The sequence below is a fragment of the Dioscorea cayenensis genome, chromosome 8, assembly GCF_009730915.1.
Source record: "Dioscorea cayenensis subsp. rotundata cultivar TDr96_F1 chromosome 8, TDr96_F1_v2_PseudoChromosome.rev07_lg8_w22 25.fasta, whole genome shotgun sequence".
NCBI classification, from domain to species: Eukaryota; Viridiplantae; Streptophyta; class Magnoliopsida; order Dioscoreales; family Dioscoreaceae; genus Dioscorea; species Dioscorea cayenensis.
This window is the reverse complement of record NC_052478.1, coordinates 4,362,666-4,382,264: the sequence shown is the minus strand read 5'-3', so window position 1 is coordinate 4,382,264 and position 19,599 is coordinate 4,362,666. Positions and strand designations below refer to the sequence as shown.

The 19,599-nt window shown below is 35.5% G+C and overlaps 3 protein-coding genes across 3 annotated transcripts; 1 reads left to right on the top strand and 2 right to left on the bottom strand.

The window, feature by feature from the left end:
• The first annotated feature begins 1,072 nt into the window (after positions 1-1,072).
• LOC120266941 lies at positions 1,073-5,754 on the top strand. Its single transcript, XM_039274601.1, has 6 exons — positions 1,073-1,361; positions 2,258-2,545; positions 2,904-3,077; positions 3,154-3,260; positions 4,228-4,562; positions 4,981-5,754. Exons 1-6 carry the CDS (start codon positions 1,197-1,199, stop codon positions 5,496-5,498), a joined length of 1,587 nt encoding a protein of 528 aa, XP_039130535.1. The 5' UTR covers positions 1,073-1,196; the 3' UTR covers positions 5,499-5,754.
• Positions 5,755-6,184: 430 nt separating this feature from the next.
• LOC120267498 (protein HEADING DATE REPRESSOR 1) lies at positions 6,185-9,482 on the bottom strand. Its single transcript, XM_039275172.1, has 4 exons — positions 9,312-9,482; positions 9,134-9,226; positions 6,909-7,270; positions 6,185-6,610 (listed from the first exon to the last, which is right to left on the bottom strand). The coding sequence occupies exons 2-4, from the start codon at positions 9,192-9,194 to the stop codon at positions 6,401-6,403; spliced, it is 633 nt and encodes a 210-aa protein (XP_039131106.1). The 5' UTR covers positions 9,195-9,226; positions 9,312-9,482; the 3' UTR covers positions 6,185-6,400.
• Positions 9,483-11,375: 1,893 nt separating this feature from the next.
• Positions 11,376-15,347, bottom strand: LOC120266515. The gene is made up of 4 exons (XM_039274154.1): positions 14,202-15,347; positions 12,512-12,904; positions 12,160-12,414; positions 11,376-11,815 (listed from the first exon to the last, which is right to left on the bottom strand). The coding sequence occupies exons 1-4, from the start codon at positions 14,899-14,901 to the stop codon at positions 11,574-11,576; spliced, it is 1,590 nt and encodes a 529-aa protein (XP_039130088.1). The 5' UTR covers positions 14,902-15,347; the 3' UTR covers positions 11,376-11,573.
• Positions 15,348-19,599: the final 4,252 nt, after the last annotated feature.

Below are 19,599 nucleotides of genomic sequence, written 5' to 3'. Positions count from 1 at the left end.
TGTAAAAAAATAACAATAACAATTGGGCCTTTGTATTTATGAAATAAATAAATATATAAACGGCTGGAAATATGGATTTGGAACTCCCACTTGTATTTGGCATGTTTTATGAGTTAAGTTCTTTGTTTTGAAATTTTGTTAGTTGTTGATGATTAATTTTTATTATATTAAAAAGATGTTTAGTTTTAGGTGTTCCATGTAGAATTTTGATTTAAAACTAGTTTTTAAAATTCTAAATTTTCTTCTTTTAAATAAAATACCCAATTATTTGAGCTATTTTTTTGGAAATGCTAAACACTCGATGTAAGCAGTGTGTGAAAGTGCTTTTTCATTAAAAAAATGTAAATATAAAATATGAATATCCTTATTTTTGGTGTCAATATTTGTTTTTTTTTATTTATAAAACAATTGAAACATTCATGCATTGGACATTGACTTGGTTTATATTAAGTTATATGATTTGCTGTACCATCTTCTTCATTATGGCATTAGACCAAGCCATTGGTTCAACTTTTCCTAAAATAGAAATTGACCATATGTTTTGAACAAATAATTTACCTATATCTATATTAAATTTTAAAATAACCATATCTTCAACATATAATTTATAAATAACAAACTATAAATATCTAAATTGTTTTAAATTATAAAAAAAATAATTTAATAACTAAAATTTATGCAATAGGATGACACTATATTATTGAGCTTGTGAATATGCTCCATATTAATGTATATTCCTAACTATTAATCTTAAATAGAGGTGTTTGTTACATAGCGAAAAATTAATTTAATAAATAATTCCAAATTATTGCTTAAATTTCCATATTTATATTCTCTTCAAAAAAAAATTTTAAAACTTAATTTTAAAAAATTCCACGTAATTCCAAAATGGATAAACCCCCGGTCAAACATAGAACAAAGGAAAGCCGGCTCGCAATCCAAGCCATCAATCTATATGTCCACGTGCTCTTGTTAGATATAGACACGTGTCTTTGTCGGAGAAATTTCTCAAATCCCCCCGAGTTTCTCAAAATTACGTCTAAGTATAACATGTTATAATATTCTTCTATTTTTCCAGCTACCTTCTCATCATCTCGCGGATTCCTCGCGTCTTCTTCTTAGCTTCTTTGTATCCGAGAATTAGGGTTAGGGTTTCTGGGAATCTTTGGATTGAGCTGTCTGGCTTGTGGATTTCGATGGTTAGGATGCCGAATACGGGGGAGATGAGGCCGGAATCACTATCGGTCGTGAAGGCGATGGGGGCGAAGCCGATGGCGGTGAAGATGGAGGTGGAGGACCATTTGGAGGAGGAGCATGGACCTCTTAGCAAGAGATCTAAGCTCGTTGGGGCTTCCCGGCAGGTGGATCTCTCTCTCTTGATTGTCTTATTGGATTTGGCGGAGATTGGTTTTGTAGGAACTCTTTTTCCCCCTTTGACTTTTGGATGTTGATCTCTGTTTTGGATCCTAAATTAGGGTTTTGCATCAAGTTGGTGTTTTGTTATGGTTTGATTGGTGTTTGATGGATTTGATGAGGTATTGGGGGCTGCAAATGGCTGCGCTGTTCTTTGATCTCGTAGGGCAGACTTTAGTTTTGGGAAAATATTTTGCAGTGTGTTATGAAAGTCTAATTTTTCTGTTAAATTTTGACTTTATGATGTATAAATCCAGAACCGTGCTCTTTTTCTTGCCCAGTAAAAGTGGGTATTAAATCAAAGGAACTTTATTCGGTTTGAATTGATCAGCGAAAATTTCTCGAATTTCATTCGTTGGATGGATACACATGAAGAGCTGGCCAGTTTAATGTGTACTGTGGAAGCGATTGCTGATTTTTTTTTCACCTGTGTTTAGACGTGTGTATTTTTCCTTCTCGTTATTACTCAACTGTTAGATGCGGCTTCTCTTTTTCTCCGAATCATTTCATTTTTATTATGGTTTCGTTTCAGATCTTGCACACGGATCTCCTGCCACTTTAGGATCTTTCTCTCTTTTAGACTTTTTTTTCTTGGTTAATTTCATGTACATTTGAAACCTATTAAAGTTTTAGATTCCCTGGATTACTCTTGAACTGCGTATAGGTTTGGTATAGCTGGACATTCTTTTTTAGGAGTATTAAGTATTTTAATTGTTAAGATACTGAATTCGATCAATATTATATTCAACTTCCATGCTGTTACAAAGTTGGCTTTTTTGTTTCGTATGAAGAATGTTTCTGACTTCTTTCCTCTTTGTTTTATCTGTATTATACTCAACTGCAGTGGAGTGAAGGTGCTGCTGATAATGTCCCATCAGAGGCCGTGTCCTATAATGTACTCAATGAGCCTAGTCCATTAGGATTACGTTTGAGAAAAAGCCCTTCTTTACTGGATCTGATTCAAATGAGACTTTCTCAAGCGAATTCTACGGCTTCGACATGCATTTCAAGTTGTGCGAGTCTTGAATCTGGGAAAAAGAAGGACCTTAAGTCTACTGCTGCATCAGCTATTACTGACAAGTTGAAGGCTTCAAACTTTCCTGCTTCTTTGTTGAGGATCGGGAGTTGGGAGGTATATAGTAGTTCTGTTTGATTGTGGCCTATAATGATTTGTCATGTTGCGGCATGATGAACTCTTGTTTGTAATTAGGTTTTCTCTTCTTTTCTCCTTAGCTTTGAAACACATGAACCAAAGCTATCTAAATACCGGAGTCTAACTAAGTATAGGCTAAACACAGTGCCTTTGGAAGCAAATCCTGAAATACGTAATTAAGTTATAAATACTTGTTATGGTCATTGAGCGATTTGATGGGTTTAAAATCTTGTTTAATGCCTGATGGATTGATTATAATTGTTAAATCTGTTTGTTTTGTTTTTCCTTGACTAACTGGTATTTACAGTATGATTGAATGAAGTCAGTTTGTAAACAGTGTGTTTCAAGATATGAAGGTGATTTAGTAGCAAAGTGCTATTACGCAAAACACAAACTTGTTTGGGAAGTTCTGGAAGGTGGTCTAAAGAGCAAGATTGAAATTCAGTGGTCAGATATAACAGCTCTGAAAGCATCTTGTCCTGACAATGGGACTGGCACTTTGGATGTTGTGGTAAGGTGTTGTTTCCATAGCGATGAGGTTCCTTCATTATTCCTGTGCATATCATCTCTATTACTTGTTTGTGCAGCTGGCTAGGCAACCTCTCTTTTTCAGAGAGACGAACCCCCAACCCAGGAAACATACCTTGTGGCAGGCTACTTCAGATTTTACTGGTGGACAAGCAAGTATACATAGGTAAGGGCATTACTTTCAGGCTGTGTTTGGACTGATGGAAATTGAGTAAAGACAAATTAAAGAAAGTAAAAAAAAAAAATGATGGAAGGAAAATAACAGAAACTTATGGAAGAAAAGTAACAGTAAATCTTAGTTATGCACATTCGATGATTTGCCTATCCATCTTCATTCCCATAACTGGACAAAATATTACAACTTTCTGTGTTAATTTTTTCCCCTCTAAGATCCCTCAATTCAAGAGTACTTTTATTGTTGTTGTCATGTGCTTATGTTTTTATGGACTTTCACGGTTTTAAAGAGTTTTCTATCATACCTAAGTAATCAGTGAATTCAAAGAGAGCTAATCTTGAGTTGCTGCTAATATTCTACCCTAACATCTACATCTCTTTAGTCTTTGTATAGTTTTGTCCCTTGCTTTAATTATTAACAGACTCATGTTCTGCTTTTCTTCACCAGACCAATCTCTCCTTTCTTAACTTGATTTATTAGTCATTTTCTGCCTGCAATCTTTTGCAAAATGGATTGCGTTAGGTGTTGATCATACAATTGTGAACATCTATTTATGATTTAGACCTCTAGTTCTAAACTGTTTGACAGCTGATATAAACTTGGTTTGATGAGGATAATCACTTTGATTTCTTTTCTTATTAATCATTCATTTTTTTTCCGTCGGAAGGCTCTTGAGTATGGTTGTTAGCCTTTAAGTGAATGTTACCCTGTACAAGTACAGCCATCATTTTCCTATGTACTAGCCCTTATGTAAATAGATACTGAGATTTCTTTTTATGATGGCTATTGAGTTCTGTTATCAACTCTCTTTCAAAAATTGCCTTTTTCTTTGGTAAATAGTAACTATTTCCATTGACCAGCATATCAAGCCTCATGGATCCTGACGAAAATCATTAATTTCTTTATCCACTCTTTACTTTTTATTCAACCATGATGCTGTTGACAATCCTTCCTGCAGGAGGCATTTTCTACAGTGTCCGCAAGGCCTGCTTGGCAAACATTTTGAAAAGCTTATCCAATGTGATCCTCGATTGTACTCACTGAGCCAAAAGGCTGAAATTACCATTGAATCTCCTTATTTTGAACCTCGGTGTTCCGTTTTCGAGGATCCAGATGACAGTAAACGTCATTCTTTTGATAATATGGATGATGATGTCAAGCCCACCTTCTCAGGATTCCACGAACCTGGATCCCCTTCTGATGCACCATCAACGTCAAATAAGAGCAAATCAAGGGATCTATCTGTTAGAGCACCTGACCGTGAGGCAAGAGAAACTCCTTCACCTAGCTCAGGTAATCTTGTAACCCTAAATTTTCAGCCTTATGACAAGCCTGTCAATGCTCAGGTTTCTCTTATCTCAGGCAGAAATAAATGATTTGGTAGTACTTGGCACTATTATATTTATACATGATTGAGGCACATATTTATTCGCCACAACAAAAAGTTTTTTGTCTACTGGAGTCTTTTATATGGTAATAGTATCCTGCGGTTGCAATCTTTAATAGCAAAGGAAGAACTTTCCTTTTAAAAAGTCCACATCAGAGTGCACAAATTTAATTTGGAAACCGTTTCATCTGGCATCTTGTCGCACCTGATACGCTGCAAATATTTGTTCTTTTTCAACTCCGTGAAAGTTTATTTAATTATTTCACTTTATCTTAATAATCTTATCCATAAGAAACTAAAACTTGTGGTTCATCATCTTCCCAGTGATGGATACTCGGGCAATCGAAGATAATGCTTGTAGTGAACCAGATGACTTAAAGGATCGGTTCCGGTGGGACCAGCTGAAAGTCCCAGGATTAAATCCATCCATGTCCATGAGGGATTTAGCAAATCACTTGGAGCAGTGCATTTCTGAGCAGATGATTTCAGGTGACCCGGGAATTAGCTTGCCAAGCAAAGGCATGCTGGAAGAGTTAACCCAATATCTTCTTAGCGACACCCAGGGTTCTTCCGCCTCTGATGAACTCTCGCTCATGTCGAGGGTCAATTCTCTTTGTTGTCTGCTTCAGAAGGATGGTCCCACGGCTCAAAATTTTCAGACAAGCGGCGGCAGCCACGAATCCTTGGATGAGGATGGACCACATGCAACTCCACAGGCTGAAAGATCTGAAGCCAAGCAACAAAGTATATCAAGAAAAGAGTCTTTTGGAGATTTATTACTGCATCTTCCTCGGATTGCATCAATGCCGCAGTTCTTATTCAATATATCCGAAGAAGACTGAGAATCAAGCCCAATAGCTTGACTTCTGTTTCCATGTTGAGTTTTACAAAACAGATCAATGTTCTGTCTGTCAATGATTGTATCGAAGTCCTATTATTACTGATCGGTATATGTATATATGTAGATTTACAAAATGGCTGTTTTGAAGGACCAATATGGCCCACCTCAAGCTCATTCATGGTTTTGTTGCGTTGCTGATGTTGTTCTGTGTGTATATATGTAGATTTGTTACTCTAAAAAAGCAGTCAGTTGGAGTCTCTTATTTCTTCCATGGATATCAAACATTCATTCAGTTTCTTTCAAGTCAAGCAAAATTGGAAAATTATGTTCGCTTGTTTTTCAGATTTCATATTTCAATTCCTGAGAGAAATGATGCTGATTACTGCTCATAGTTTTTGACATTTTAGAAAAAGAAACATTACTGTTTCTGTCATTATCTGTTGCTTCTCGAATTAAGTCTGCTGACTAAATTTTGTGAACCAGGTTTTCATGAATTTGTGTACATATTGCGTACATATTGCCTGAATTATCTGTAATTAGAGAAGTTTAACCAATTACCTGAAGTATTTGTGTACATATTGCTCGCAAATATTCAACAATATCTTATCAAACACAAATTTAGCATCACAAGAGGGAGACTCTTGATCACAATTTCAAAAGCTGAAAATTATAGAGTTATACACACAATAATAAATGATTTCTTTTATATATTGATGGTTTGATATAAAGTATAAAAACATAAATAAAGGTTATGAAATAATTACACATTGAAAACAAAAGCATCATCTCCAAGGGATACAATACTAACATTTCCTGTGTATTCACTGTATTGGGCAAAGCACGAAAGGAAAAGAACACATTGCACTCATAGGGCATAATATGAACATAATAAGATGGAGGCAATCAAGAATCCTCAGAAGCAACCTCCACATCTACTGGGGGTTCAGTTTCCTCCAACATGTTCATCAGCATTGAGATCTGCTCATGGAGCATTGAATTCTCCCTCTCCACATCCGTCCGCTTGCTGCGCTCCTGCAACAGCTGCATCTGGAGGTGTTCAAGGCAGCGTGAGTCCTCTGCTAATTGTTCATTAAGTCCATCAATTTCCCGATCCTGCATAAAGGTAATAAGCCCGACAGCAAAACAAGAAGCTAAAAAAATCTTTGAAGACACTAGTAAGGAAAATCTGTCAGACTTATCATCAGTGGCTGTTAAATTGACATCCGGCCTCAAAACCATATGCAGGCTTTGGTCTGTGAAATTATTATCAAGTAAAGGTGGGCACTAAATTGCTTGTTTGAGGTTTATAGTAACTACTTAATATTTGAGCAGTTAGTGCTATATTGACTTATAAGATAGCTAGTAAAAAGCAAACATTTAATTCACTATGGAAAATAAAATTATGTTAAACCTTTCGGTTCATCTCTTGGACAGCGATTCTCCGCATGCTCTCAACCACATCAACATTCACAAGCTTTCTCTTCTTCCCAACCAACCATCCTTTTGGGTAGGATGCAGATTCAAAGTCTGGTGGGGGGAGCAAGTCTTCAGCTGGGATGCGCCTTCCAATTGGGCCACTGCCGATAGGGTCCAATGGTTCAAACAGGGCTTTCCGTCGTTCAGAGAGGGCAGCATTGTCTTTTTCACCAATTGGAGTTTCATCTGCAGAAGTTGGTGGCACTTCATCCCCATTCATAGGTACATCACTTGGTTCATGGGTCGCTGTCTTTTCCAATTCCACTTTCAGTACATTCTCCAAGCTCCTTGTACTGGCTGAAAATATTGTTAGTTGGTTAGCTCCTAAGAGTTTAGACAAAGACTTTCTTTCGGTCATTCAATCACTTAAAACTAAATAAAAAGAGGAATACATCAGAGGATAGTTTTCTTTTTCCAACTAGAATTACTTGAGCTCAGGAATCAAGAACTTCTCTGTTATAATACAAGACCGAATCAAATGGGAAGGATCTAATATTGATAATATGTGCTGGGCCAAGAGAAATCTTGGAAGTAACTTGAGATAAATTTGCCTTGGCATAAGTTACTTCATTTACAAACTGCTTCATTATTAAGATAATTCTCCGAATTTTACTAAAGAAAAGAAATTCCTTGAATTGACTTTGCTACTTGGCCCTGATTTTCAAAAAACCTTCTGTGTTAGATTAGTTCAAACTACATAACATATCCTAAGCAAGCATAAGGTACTGCTAAACTAATCTCAATCTCTGACAAACAGGTTTAATTCAACCCTCGAGTTGTATTTGCAAATGCATTCAAAAGAGCTACAAAGTTCTTTCCTATGTGCTATCCTAAATTAGAACTAGGTTTTGAAGCATTGCATTGATTTAAGGCATGGGATTATCATATACTTTTGTTAAGAGGCATCCTGAAATTACTGACCCAGAGAAGGATACTATGAATATAACCTTAGGGATCATAATGTCTTGCTATTACTGCTGAAATTAGAGGCAAGACCATCTTTTAAAGCTGAAGACAATAAGAAGAATCTCTAACTTTGGCTATAAATGGCCTCAATCTTGTCAAATAACCATCCTCGAATATCACAAACACGTTTCACTCTACTAGAACATTGCTACAACACACATCATGAATCCAGTTAGGCATTATGTCAATAATTTTATGATGCATAAGATAATCTAACTTACATCAACCTGTGTAATTTCATTAAAAAGAAAAAAAAACCTGCAACTTACAAATGAGCATGATGGGTTTCACCAACACTAATAACGAAACAATGCAAAAAGTGCATTTTTTTACACAAGCGCACACAGGTTTAGGTTTCTACTTTACATAGAATCACCTAATACACATTCTACATTCAAATTAATATTTCAAAAAATTCAATCCTATCAAAAATCTTAAACTTTAAAACAGCAAAACACACTACCAACGCTGCAAATGAACTGAGTTTGCTTGAGCTGGGGACAACCTTGAACTTGGTTCAAAATTGAGTAGCTCGATCTCAAAATTAGCTCAAAACAATTTGTTCAAGCTTGGCTCAATTTTAATTTCAAAAGCTTGAGCTATTTAGCTCAAAATTAAAATAAAGTTAATTTATTTTCAAAAACTCATATCAGGCTCCATGTAGCTTGCTTTTTGTTCTATAAAATAAACAATACAAACTATATAATACACTCAATATGTTACATATACATATATATATATATATATATATATTCGACTGAACTCAATCTTTTGTCACAAACAAAAGTTAAGCTAAAGCTAAAGCATCTCACAAATAACTTCATCAATTAACAGCCCTGCACACAACCATTTGGAAATTAACAAATAGGAAATTTTCTTCAAAAACGAGCAAATATCAACAAATAGAAATATTTCTTGAGGAGCCGGCTAATATCAGCTACAAACAGGGACTAAAACGCAAAAAAAAATAAAAAATGCGAGCAAGACGGGAATATTCCCAAAACTCCAAGAAAAAGACCGCAACGTGCCGGTTAAGCAAGAGAAACAAGCAGACTGCACAGAAAGCAACCGGCAATAGCCGGTCAATACCCTTGGATACCGATCATCCTCTCCCTCTCTCTCTCTCTCTCTCTCTTTGAAATCTCTCAGAAACCCCCTCAAAAAACCTCGAAATTGAGATGGAGAGTTGCTTACCAGATCTCTTGCGGGAGTTCCAAAAGATCCGAGGGGGAGAGGATGGAGAGAAGCCCTCCATCTCCTTCTCCTCCGCCTTCCCTTGCTTTACTCCTATTGAATCCATCACCAAGAAACAAGTAATCAATAAGGAATCCAAGAAAAAAAAAAAAGGAGAAAAAAGGAGAAGATTGGAGACCTAAAAGAGTGAATTTGAGGAAAGGGCTTGGAGAAAGGAAGAGGGAGAGGACTGGTAATCAGAGAGAGAGAGAAAAAGAGAGCTCGATATTCACGAGTTCATTGTTTTTCTTGGAGTCTTGAGGGCCGGTATGTTTTGTTGGTTTTCTATCTCTCATTCGACCCTGGTAAAATTTCATAATTTTATTTATTTTATTCTTTTTTTTTTACATAAATGCCCCTGTGGGTATGGATAATTAAATAAATATCTCTGAAGATATTAAAATTATTTATTTATTTATTAAAAAATAAATTATAAATATATTTAAAAAAAAAACAAAAGAGTTGAATCAAACAGGATCACAAAAAGAAATATAACAGATTCACTAGTCGTGAAATATGAGAAAATAAAAAACAGGACTCCAGAGAAGAAGGGAGGGACTCTTCCTAGTACGACAACTCATAAATTTATTTATTTATACTGTTTTTGGCAAAAAAAAACTATTTATTATTTATATTTTATTTGTATAATTTTGAGATTTCACAGGCTATTTATAACTTACAAAAATTTACGGTATGTGTGACTGTACTCTCCATGAGCGCATAGATGGCAGGGTTGTACATGAAATTATGAGAGTTTGCAGGGGTATACATGCAGAAAACAGTTTGTTAGTTTTTGGTGTTTTCTCACATTGATAACGTTGATGATATGGTCATTGAGATAAAGAGGTGATTTTTTTTTTTTCTCCTTTTTTATTTTTTTTTTTATTTTAAAACATTAAAATTTGTTGGGATGTGAAACAGTGGCAATTATTGGTACCCTGTTTATGCAATGACATTATTAATTTGTTTTTTCTGGACAAATAAGTCATGTGTTAGAGATGGATGCACATGGTAAGCGTTCAACGCTGTAATATCTATACATTTATCTTACTTGTTTGTGTAGATTAGGGTTTAAATTTATTTTTAAAATAGAATACAAACATTTTATATAAGAAATTCAATATTAATAGATTATATAATTGGTGGGGTTTTTTTTTCTTGTTCTATAAATTATTTAACTAATTTATTTGCATTTACAAGAAAAGCTTTTTTCCCCTGTTTTCTCATAATCCAACACACTCCTTGGAAAAAAAAAAAAGGAAAATTATAATATCTTTTAAATCCATTGAAATATCTTCCTTCCATTCTTGATCCAGACACAAGAAAACATGTTCATTGAGATCCATTTTCAATGCCCAAACAAGATATCTTTCTAGCAATTAGTTCAACAAACAAAGATTTTTTTTTTTTTTTTTAAAGCAAACCATTGATCCATCATCCATGTGCAGAGAAGGTAATTACTATAACAAGTGCTATTATTTTTCCTTAGTTACATCGCATGACTCGAATACATCGAATTCAATTCAACTCAAAAGTTTAAACCAATGGAAGCAATCTAAACTTATTGCCTATATTAAATTAACCAAATAATAGTATCTCTGCAATGCATCCTGGAGCTGATAAATGGTTACCCAGAAATAAATAACCAATGTCAATGTCAAACACACAGTTACTTCAAAAATGTCAAACACACACACTGGCACACACAAAGAGAACATTTTCCTGATCAAAGAAAGCGATTCAGAGATCATACTCTGATTGATCACCTGCTCTGCTTTATTCGACAGGCAAGATATAATGGCACATCACCACGAAAGAAGAATGCAAGTTATTAACAGTGAAGAAGGTCTTTGCGCTGTTTACGGTTCCAAACACAGTTCACCAAATCATATCCTCTTTGCCAAAGGACTCATAGCCTAGCAGCATTGACTCCACTGTCAAAGTCGTTAGTGCCGAAAGTACAAGTGCCGAGTTCAAATCCTATTGGATGCAATAGTGGTAATGAGTCCCGATTATGAATGCGAGCTTCCAATCCAAATTCCGTCCTCAAATGAGGGAACATGGCCCGGACGAGCAATTCCGGGTCAGTGCACATGCTCTTATCGTATTTGTTAAAAAAAAAATCATATAATCTTCAATCAACTCCATAGAATGGCCAATCTCTTCCCATTCAATCACATCATATCGTTAGAAACTTAGAATGGAAGAATAAGACTATATATCATGGTATAATTTACTAAGAACAAAGACATTGAGCAACATTGACATTATAATGGCTGAGTATAGATCCCTGATCCTATCACTAATAGTTTGCACAGCCTTTTTTTTGTTATGGAGTTATAAGAAAAAATACAAAACATTAGATAAATGTCAATCAAAACCTTTGGTCAATGTTACTAATTCAGTTGGCAGAATTTGCTCCACCTTCAAGGCATTGGATGCAGGTAGGATCCTCGCCTGGTTGAAGAGGACCAAAAATATCTAGCAAACAGCTGTAATGGTAACAATGGCCGCAGGGCAAGACTGCATGAACGGATGGACCGGAGTCGGAGTTTCTTGACCCGTCTGGGTTGAATTTAAGATCGAGTTTGCATAGTTGGCATCTCTCTCTGAATAATTCAGGAGATTCAGCAAAGAAATCTTCTGAAAATGAACACAATCACAAGCATGTTCTTGTTAGTACTGTACTGAGTAAAAACAATAAAGAGTCAATTTATTTTGTATGACATATTATGTATGCAGTGTTGGTTGCATTCATTTTACATTTCAAGATAAATTGCCTCGTGTGACACTTCACTGTGCGCATGGTGTGCTTAATTCTGTATAAATCTTCATGATTCATGGGATAAAGGATATCAATTTCTAGACATTAAGGAGGGCAGGAACAAGATGCACCAAGGAGAGCAGCATGTATATTGATTCAACTCGAAGCATAAAAGATTCAAGAATTTGAATTGAAACACAATGAAGAGCATCTAGAAACAAACCAGCTTTGATGTGGTCAACTGGTTTCAGCTGCGGTTGTGTCTGACGCATCTGCAGCAGGTTCTGGAACTGCCGGATCAGATCTGTCTGCTGCTGGGTTAGCTTCCTTTGGTCCTGGAAAGCAATTAAGGCATTCTGCAGTTCTGACATGTTTAAGGTGTCAGTTGCATGAGCACTAAAGATTGGCTTTTTTGGCAACTTATTTGAATCAGTAACCAGTCCAGTATTCCGATTTATGCTGGGTGCAATTTCTTTACCTACAATGACAGACGACATATGCCCATTTACTTCATAGAAAGGCCAGAAATGAAAAATCAGAAGAATTGTATATATGCTACTGAAATCAGTACAAACCTTTATCAAGGATAACTAGACCCACAGGTTTACTAGAACCAGGTTCAACACTTGGACCACCACCTTTGTCCTTCTGAGCTCGACTGCGAGTTACTCTGGCAGCAGCCAAGCCTTCCTGTGGACCAGAAGGACTTTTTCTCTTGTTTGCTTGAGCTGGAGGTGCTTGTGCAATTGGAACACCACCAATATTTCTGGCTCCTGGACCTCGTTGAGCATCGAACTTGGAACCAAATGGAATTGCTGCTTGGGCATCCTGCCCACTAGCAAATGGAGTGGGTGGAATTGCATTGCTGCTATGAACTAGAGATGCAAGATTAGTTAGACTTGATTGGACCCATGGGACACTACTACCAATGGAGGATGTCTGGAGAACATGGTTGCTACCATTTGGACCTACAAGATTGTTGAAAAGATAACTTCCAGTTTGAAGTTGTGCAAAAACAGAGGGAAAAAATTCCTGAAAACTACTTTATTGGGGATTAGACAATAAGTGAAATTCTTGCTGGATTTGACGTGGAGTATAAAGTCATAAATAATTAAAAAGAATGGAGTTTTCACAAAGTCACTATTAAGCCTGGATGAGCTATAGAGAAGTTCAAAGCAAGCATGGACTGTAATATTTCTTGTCAGAAATGAAGAGATACTATTTAACATGTGATCAATCCCAGTCACAACCATTCAAATTCAAGGGACAGAAGATTTCCTGGGAATTTTGTAAAGAAACAGATGAAACTGCAAGGGATTATGAAGCAGAAAAAACAGATGGGTCATCCAACAGGAAGACAGGTACATGATATGGTAAAGTGGTAAACACCTATCACCTATGTAGTTGCAAAGGATGCAGTTATATACATGTGAAGTTGCAGAGCAGGCTTCTGGGATACAATAAAAATAAAGCATAGCAGTATCACGAAGCAGAAAATTGGAGAAAGATAAGGTGGCATATTTTGGTACTACTAGGAAGATGCTTTGGGCAATTTGTAGTTACTTTTCAAAATATGAAACTTAAAAGTCACAGGAGGTGATGCAAATCCCTGTTGACATAAACAGGAATGCCAGATACCAATAACAAACAAATAAAATTCAAGGTTATGAAACATTTTAAAGTATGATCAGATATATGACCTCAAGCATACACATTACTTTCAAGCATACTCATTATGTTCATGGAGGTAAATTGAGGCTTGAGTAGCTCAAGGCATAATAAGAGCTTAATATATATATATATATATATATGCAAGAATGAACTCTGGGGTTTATCTCAACTTTATAAAGTCAGTTCGTAGGATTAAGATCAGTATAAATTTAATAATGTTGAAGCATAGATCATCACTACTGTCATCCTTGAATAAATCTGAAATTCTATGCAGGAATCCCATACATCCTAATAAACCAACCCATAAACATAATCACAACCAAAAAACTAAAATCAAAACAATCACCTAAAACCGTTGGGCCTGTACACCATCGGTAATCATTGAACAATTACCATTCTAATGGTCATTCGTAAAGCGGAAGGACAAAGCATACTTAAGATGATGTCAACTTATGCTCTAATTCCTAATATTATAACCAATTCTCCGTTAAATGGGGATTCATTTTATGATTCAGATATTTCAATCTGACACTAGTTCGATGATTGAAGGGCATAAAGCTACGCCATAAGGCTTGGCAGGTGAAACAAGATTACCTAATAAGAAAGGTTGCGGGGGAGGAATTCCTTGTATAGGTGGCACTTGCCACTGACCGAAAGAATTAAAGTCGGCAGAATTGATGCCCTGAGGTGCAGGCTCCTGGTAGGGAAGAAATGGTCTTTGCCAACCACCAGGCTGGGTGGAATTCATTCTGATGTTGACATGATGAAGACCTTCCCCAGAATAATAGGGCAGAATACTTCCACTACTGCCAATCCCAGACCTCAGCTGATTCCAATCAGCATATGTTCTACCAGCTTGATTATTCTCATAAGATTGGTGTCCAGCTGCAGCATTGGTCACAGGTCCAAGGTTCAGCAGACTTCCATCATTATTATTGGGCCTTGTCAGGATATTCTGCCTAAATCCTGAGGTTGTATTAGCAACAAATGGGGGAATGCCATATCTTTCACCTGGCAAATCAAATTGTTGTGCATCTCCTATATGACTGGTCACAGTATTCCTGCTATCACGGTGTCCCTGTGAAGCAAGCATTATACCATTGTTGCTATTAAATCCACCTTGGTTGAAGTTAAATAAGTTTGATGCAGTGGTATCATTCTGACTATTATGCCTTGCTTGCCAAGTGTTTTCCACTGTCTGTTGAAGAATTCTCATATTCCTTGATTCTAAGTCCAAAGGGAACTCTCGGTGCAATATTAACAGTTCCCACTTGAGGATCAAAAGATCTTTCATTGTAAACTCCAAATTGATTTGCGTTTTCTGCAGTTTGTTGAAGTCTCCATAGATTCCTTGATTCTGATTCTACAGGCACTTGCTGTCCAATACCAATAGTTCCGAATTGAGGATAGGAAGATCTTTCACCCTGGACTTCAAACTGGTTTGCACTATCCATATGGCTGCTGATGATATTCCTGCTACCATCTGTTCTTTGAAAACCAATCCTTTGCAAAGCATTTTGCATTATATCATTACTGCCAGGAAATCCACTCTGGTTGAAGAACGAATATGGAGTACTGTCGTCCATGGCATTTGAAGAATGCCCACCTATTGGCGGAAAGAAGTTTGGATCAATTGTGCCTCCTTGAAGATTGTGATTATGCACCCCGGAATTATTATAATCTGCATGCATAACTTGCCCTGGTATTTCCTATGGTTTGTTGAAGAGTTCTCATAGACTGTGATTCTGATTCCAAAGGGAATTGATGTCCTATACCAATATAATCATTACCATCTTGCGAGTTATGAAAGCTCGAAGATGAAGTTTGAGATGCCATTGGAATAAAAGAGTAATGTTGGTGGCCCACAGCTGATATCCCAGAACCCACCATATCAATGTTGTGTTGAGATATACTGTGAATGTTACCTGATGGTAGGCCCATTGTACTTTCAACAAACTGTTGGCTAGGAAAGCCACTGAATTGCAATCCATCTAATGTGGTGTTGACGCCAGATGCTCGTTCAATCTGCCTAGCATTGGTTTGCTGAATTGTTCTCTCTGGAACACTTAGATTGTCTCGAGAAGCCATCAACCTTTCATGATGATGACCATCTTCTAGATCAATGGCATTAATTCCTACCCTTGTCTTTAGTAAACTCTCATTATTGCAGGGAAGCTGTGTCCTGCCTAGTGCTTACATTAGCTGGGGAACTTTGATGCATCATAAGTGATTTATTTAGATCCAATGGAGCAGTTGTTGGAGGGTTGCTTGCGGAACTGGAACCAGAACCTGACTTATTCTTCTTATTTTCCATCGAGGTAGTTGACTGATCAAAGTTACAATGAATCTCTTTCGCCGGTGAGCACTACTGAATAGAAGTAGCCATCAGAATACCCAAAACTGGATTTGCCCTGGCAATCATAAATACTATATATTCTGCTAATCTTATGAAGGTTTTCTTCAGGAGGTTAGTCTTCATGGAACAGTATAAGATTTCTCAATAATTGCAGTTGAATTTACATGCCGATAGAGTATGAAATTAACATCACGTGCTATGGGCTAACTGAGTATAACAAGGCAATCGTCACGGCATGGCCAGAGAGAATCCTTAAGGGAAAATTGCAATAAGATCAAGAAAATCAGATTGCAATTTACCACATTGAAAGTGATTGCAAGAGCAGTGACATTCGCATTCAGTGAAAGTTATTTAGCAACCTATCATTCATTATATTACAATGAGTTTGAATCTCCTGTTATTTCTAACTAGCTCAGTTATAGGGTGGTGGCTGCTATATATCACTGGGCATAGTTTCAAAGTCTCCTTAAGAAGAGTTCACTAACAAGAACTAAATTCTTGTTATTATTATGAGATTAAATTCTATTACTATCAGCGATAATATTCTAAATAGCAACCATCTTGTTTGAGGAATCACGTCACCCCTAAGTTATCATAGCAACATCCAACCTAACCTAATCTTACCTCGTTCCCCAAAAGTCAATCAAAAAAATCTCTTAAAACAAACTCACACTTGATGCAATAGGCAACCATGACATGCTGAAAACATCAAATCATCAACTTGCATTACAACTGCACAAAATTAATTTCATTCCAACAGAAAATGCACTTATAAACAAAACTAGAGCAATTTTCCAATGGACCCGCCATCCAAGAATTGGCAACCATATTTCTTGGGCCAAAAGAAACATCATCTTGATCCAACAACAACACAACAGAAACAGTATCCAAGAAAACACACACGTGCGTGTACACACAAGCACAAAAAAGACAAAAATAAAAAGAAAGTGAAAGAAACAAAGAAAACATCAATCTAGACCCAAAATTAACCTAAAAATAAATCAATAAGCACAAACATTTTCAAACAGGAGCTCTTGAATTACAAGCTCTTGGTATTGACTTATAACTTCATGAAAACTACATTATTAAAAAGCCAGCAAATTTTGAAAGAAATTAATCAATTGTAACATGAATAACAGACATCTTTTCTGGAAATCCCAAATCACTATCAATAAATCCAAGAAACATCAAAATCCTCTGATCATATAGCCCCATCATGCATAAGACTCAAAATTCATTCAGAGATTTCCTTCAACTCGAGCACATCTAACAACAATCCAATATTATTTCTATCCATTGGTGATTGATCGATCTCAAGAACAAAACTTTTTTGACTCATCCATCCTGACTAAAAAACCAACACATAAATCATTTCTTCCAGAAAAAAACAAACTTTAGAGAATCATATCACCATTAAAGCACAATAAAAAAACACTCCAAGCACATCAAAATCAAGCAACAACAAAACCAAATCCATCCCAACTTGGCCTTAATCCATCAGCAATTAAATAAACTCAAAGGATTTCAAAAGAGAAGCTCTTTGATTACCGATTCTAGATGAGAACCTTGTTCTTCTTGGAGATTGCATCAAGAGAGATCGGCGGATTAATTCATGAAAATTTTGAAATCCCGAAAAAGAGACCCAAATAGAGATGGGGTTTTAGCGCTTGGGGTTTCTTGGCGATATAAATAGGCTCCGGTGTGCCCGACCATTGTAATTTTTTATTTAGAGCCCTGTGGATAGTTTAATTATCTGGAAAGTCCTACAAAAGCTTGAAATTTTATAAACCCCTGCAAAACCTGGTATGTATATTTGCAACATGGCCCTCTAAGGCTCTAAGCAACCAATATATCACTATGTTTGTTTTCTGCTTTTATTTTATATAATAACAATGTGAACAAGTCGCCATATTATTTGTGTCATCATTATACATCGAAAGAAAATTAAATTGTCGCATGAAAGTCAGATATCTTAACCGCTTTGTTATTGTAATGATGATTGTTTTTATTTGTCATGTTCGATGAGAGTGGGTTGGATTATAGATGTTTTGTGAATTATAGACCAACTGAAAATAATAGAATTATTGAAACAAATAAAATGAAAATCAAATATATTTTCTTCATTACAAAGGGGTTTATATATTTCTAACATAAAAATAATTGAGTATTACTTTTTGTTTTGATTCATTTTTATTTTTTTACTGGGTGGACAAGCCACTGTGAGTCAACTTTGTGTGCAGTTATGTGTTGAATGCACCATGAGTACTCACTCTATGCACAAAAGATCCACTGTCTGCCATAGGGAGCCATATTCACCATGTTTCGAATGGAATTTAAATAAGTGTTCTTCTTATGGGAAATAACATGCCTTACTACTGGGCTATGCTAGTGTAATCTATCGTGTAAAAAATATGTATTATTCCAAGTTATAAAATCAAATGCGTTAGGTTAGTTCATATGGGTCTGAAATTGATCAGCCAATCTATACATTCTCAATAAAGGACGAGGGGTTCGGATTACAAGCTTATATTCACAATAAGTAACCAGTTACCACTATTGCTTCAATCAAGTTTTGAACTAGAGACATTTGAATGTCTCACTTTTGATTTTTAGTAATATTGGACTATGAGCCATTTGGTCTATTCTTTTAAAGTTAAGTTCACATTCATAAATTTAAAAACAAACTTTTAAAATTTAAAATCCAGTAACAGGTGGTAAAACTCAAGATTATGAAAAAATGAATAAAAATAGGAAAAAAAAAAAAAATCCAATTTTAAAGGATATAGATTTTATTTATTTTTTTATAATTACTTATATGCTAAGAAATAAATTGAAGTTGTTAAAATTCTATATATTTTTTCCCATCAATTTAGAGATGGCAATCGAACCCCACATGCCCAATGGATACTCTTAAAAAATGGCAATCATAGGTAGAGTAGATATCTATGGGAAGGATATGGGTAATTTTTTAAAATATTGATATTGGGAGTATTATAGTACTCTATCCAAAACCCTACCCATTACTATATTTACATCATTTCATATTTTTCAAATATTAATATAATAAATAGATGTGTACTCTCAATCATTTCCCGATAGTATTATTTTATATTATTTTATACATTATATATCTGGACCAATACTGCATTGTGAGAAAAATACTAATTTCATCACTTCATGCAGAGCAATGGGACTTTTCTAAAAGATCAGTAGATTATCATAATTAATGCACTTTCGTATTTTTCTATTTTTTTGATAATCTCTTAAACGAAGGTATTTTTCACCTATTTGTATTTAAAAAAAAAATGCACTTGTGGCATGAGCTAATTCAATTTATATGATATTATGAAATTCTTTTTTTAGAAAATATGCAGAAAATTACATATTTTTTAGGGTTTACATAGACCTTAATTAAAAAATATTAAAGAACTGTCTAGACAATAGGAAATTTAATGATTTATTTTTATCTCTTAAATCAAAACTCAAAAGTCCCACATATATATATATATATATATATATATAATCTTGAACTTCTATGCATATGAAATTATAAGTTTTTGGAGGGTTTGCATGAAAAAGAAGTGTCTTTTTCAGGGAGGTCTAAATGATATTGTATTTTCTATTTGGGGTTACATT